We start from the raw sequence: 3,878 nt of genomic DNA, 5'->3' as shown, positions 1-3,878 counted from the left end.
AGTATAGCCGACCAAAGGGAGTTATCCAGGCTATACTCCTTGGCCAGCTTTGATACTATCTTATGCCACCGGTATTATATGGAGATTATTTGAATCAAGAACGTTATGTAGTCCTTGTTTGAATATGGCTCACTAGGATTATGCAACCTTCATAAACGTAGTGTGTGCAACCATAGTCTTCAGATTTTCGAAAATGATATATCAACACATAACAAATAGAAACATTTACTTTGCTGTATGACAGGACGTTTACAAGTGAGGGCGCCTGTGAAGCCAAGCGAAACTTCATGTTCGTTAAAGTGCACAAGGCTGGGGGCACGACAGCCACCTGCATCTTCCAACGCTTCGGTTACGAACACAACCTGACCTTCGTTCTGCCTGTCATCAAGAGTGACGTCGGTTGGCCCAACTTCTTGAGACAAGAAGACTTCATACCGTCTGCAGACGGTACTTATAACGTTCTAGTCGACCACACGGTTTACAATAGGCAGTTGTTGGACCATCTCATGCCCACTGACACTGTGTACATCTCTATCCTTAGGCAGCCACTTTCTCATCTTCGGTCTGTGTTCAACTGGTATGGCCTTGCTAAGAAAATAAAAGGTTTGGGCCGTTCAGATCCGGTAGCGTCCTTCATAAAAAGTCCAAACAAATTTCACGTCCCATACGTCAAAGCAGATAGCCATACAAGATATATGCCATTTACCCTTGAAAAGAATTTCATGGCGTATGACCTTGGCTTTCCTCTTGGACTGTCTGACAGCCAATCGTCCATTGATGAGTTTATCGAAACGCTGTCCAGAGAAATTGACCTGGTTCTCATTTTAGAACATATGGACGAATCTCTTGTCTTGCTGAGGAGGAGGATGTGTTGGACCTTAAAAGACATTCTTTATAACGTCGCACCCAAAAACCTTAAGAAATATAAGAAAACACCAATGAGCGCGGCCTTGCTGAATCAGCATCGCCGATGGAGCAATGTAGATTATCAGCTGTACGATCACTTTAAAGCTACACTTTGGCAAAAGATACAAAAAGAAGGCGCCGATTTTCCACACGAAGTGCACCATTTTCAAAACGTGCTGAAACAAACGACTATCTTTTGTTCCAAAGCAATGGTGAAAGTACCCGTTTATGACAAAAAACACAAAAAAGTTGTTAGGTGGACAATTAAGTTGGATTTGAAAGCTGGCAAACTGACCATTCCAAAGACGGCGTGGCATGAAGAATTTGACATAGACCCGACTCTGTGTATCAAACTAAAAATGGAGTGGCACGATTGGTCGCATGTTTTAAAAAAGAAGCACAAAATGCCTCAAAATTTATCTTCCGGTGTCAGAAGGGCCATCTCATGGACAAACACCAAAGTTCTGGATAAATCTCTACTGCTACAGATTTTTCACGTTGATTAGAAACAGTACATGATTGTGGTAATCGTTTTGTACCGATGAAAAAAAAAACCCAACAATATCCGTACATTCGGAAATAATTTCATCAGGTTGGTAGATCATAGGACGTACGTCCTAAGAGTTTTCTTTTACGCGTACGACCGGTTTTTCTCACCTGCTGACGTTTCGATGTCTGTCAGACATCTTCCTCAGAGCTTCTAACTGGAGTTATGCTTCTCACCGCCTTATAATTATGTAGCCGATTTAGGTGGCGCTTTTGCGGGGAGATCACTATCCCAAACATGGCTGAGCTTGTCCCCGTTCATCACTGGGTTGGACTTCCTTATCCAGACTGATGGCGAGTAGCAGAACTCCAGTTAGAAGCTCTGAGGAAGATGTCTGACAGACATCGAAGCGTCAGCAGATGAGAAAAACTGGTTGTACGTGTAAAATAAAACTCTTGTGTCCAATATCCGTAAACTTTTCGTTTGCTGTAAACGTTATCGTTGAAGAAGTTCATTAGTCACGTATGGAAACAGTTACTCAAAATTTTCCTCAAGCAATGACTGGTTTTAAAGGTAAGGTACACACCTCCAAATTTTCGAAGGCTATCAGTCCATCTTATTCACGGAGAGTGACATAGTCTCGATCTCACGAGAGAGCACGAGACTAGGCCAGAGTCTCCAAGCAGAAAAGCAGGATTGTGTTTCGCTACATGGCAAATTGACACCTCTTGGCTGAATACACTGCTTAGCCAGTTTGGTATCTTGTGGCACCGTATAGGATCTGCTTGGAGATTAGTACATAAAGTGGGGTCACACCTGCGTATATATTTAGGTCCATATGAGGCGCGCATGGGAGTATTTGCCTCCACCAGGCTCCACAGGTCATTGGAAAAATATTAGAAATTGGACAAAAGTAAACAGGTAACAGCGAAGTTAGCTGAGTCACTAACCGTACTTCTCGGTCAGCTAACTAATCTGGCATGTTATGTATCTATATTTGTCTAATTTGTACTATTTTTCCCGCGACCTGTGGAGCCTGGTAGAGACTAAGAGTGTCATACGCACCTCAGAAACGGACTTGAATATATACGCATGTGTGACCCCACCTATATACACCGTCCGCTAATGCACCCACCTGACTCACCTACCGCATTGTATAAATATTTACCCGTCAGCTGAGCCCACTCCCCAGGGCAGGCTGACTTTGTTCTCACCAGACAAAACGTTACTTAAGTCGCTCTTTTGTCATGCAGGAGGAAGGTTACTGAATGTATTACAGTGCCTCTCTTTATTGTACATTTGTGCTCAAACAAGCTAAGTACAGGTCGTAGCGCTAGTCATAAGGTACAATTTTGACAAAAAGGTATCTTATCATCTCTACATATGCTAATACATTCTAGTATGTACAAGTTCAACTTCTTCTCGCTTCTTAAAACAGTTATAAACATAAGGACAGATGGAATCAATAATGTATGGGTTATCTAGTTGCATGAGAAATATGAATTTTTCCGTGGTATTCAAGAATCGGAAATTAGGAAACATATGTTGTATATTTTCAAAAAGGACGTTTCTTTCGTTGTTGTATAAAGTACAGTCAACAATAAAGTGACACTCATCCTCTATCTTATTCAAGTTACAGTATTGGCAGATTCTTTCTTCCAGAGGAATGTGGTCTTACTATAGCTATCAGGTAGTCTCCAAGCAGACCCTGCGGTGCCTTAGAAATAGTATCAAAGTGCCCGTTTGACTCCCTTTGGCCGGTTTGACTCCCTTTGGCCGGCTATACTTCTTTGCCAGCTTTGATACTATCTCTGAGGCACCGTTGGGTCTGCTTAGAGACTAGCTATCAGGCCCCTATTAGGCCTACGTCACATTTCCAAACCGGGACCCGGTCGGACAGCTTTCGGGAACAAAAAGTATGAGATAAAAGACACCAAACTACACAAGACGCAAAGAGAATAGTTGTGGGTATCATTTGTGTATATTTTTACGTGTACATGTCTATTTTTTTTTTTTTTGCCACGGTTTGGAATTGTAACGTTAGCCTAAAGATACAGTGTCTACTCACCCAGACAACTTTTGTAATACCAGATGAAGGCTGCTGAATGAAATATTACCTCTCCTGGACATTGCTATCCCCTCTTACGGATACATATTGTTATAATATACGGATACATATAACATATTGTTCACTGAATTGCTATAGAGCGTCTACATACAATGTACTACGTCACCAACCTATAGAGTGCTAAGCATGTGCTTTTTGCTGCGCCAAAAAAAAAGCTTTTGCACAAGAGTAGACATATACTGTTCTACACTATTTGTTTATTTGTTCCCTTCCATGTTACATTGTACCTACCATATTAGCCCTAGGGCAAGAATTTGCAATAAACTATTACGCTGTATTTATAATTGTATTAATGGCCTGTTGCATTTTCTACTTATCATTCATCTACCCTAGCCCCCATAGCAGGCTCTCTATGGG

At 41.6% G+C, this 3,878-nt stretch overlaps 1 protein-coding gene across 1 annotated transcript in view; it reads left to right on the top strand.

The window, feature by feature from the left end:
- The window catches only part of LOC118404290 (galactosylceramide sulfotransferase-like), a 5,183-nt gene extending 3,771 nt beyond the window's left edge, over positions 1 to 1,412 (top strand). The window contains exon 3 of the mRNA XM_035803357.1: positions 245 to 1,412. Coding sequence (XP_035659250.1) covers positions 245 to 1,412 — 1,168 coding nt within the window. The remainder of the gene's footprint in view (positions 1 to 244) is intronic.
- Positions 1,413 to 3,878: the final 2,466 nt, after the last annotated feature.

Source organism: Branchiostoma floridae, chromosome 17 (assembly GCF_000003815.2).
Source record: "Branchiostoma floridae strain S238N-H82 chromosome 17, Bfl_VNyyK, whole genome shotgun sequence".
Taxonomy (NCBI): Eukaryota; Metazoa; Chordata; class Leptocardii; order Amphioxiformes; family Branchiostomatidae; genus Branchiostoma; species Branchiostoma floridae.
This window is presented reverse-complemented; position numbering and strand designations above follow the sequence as displayed.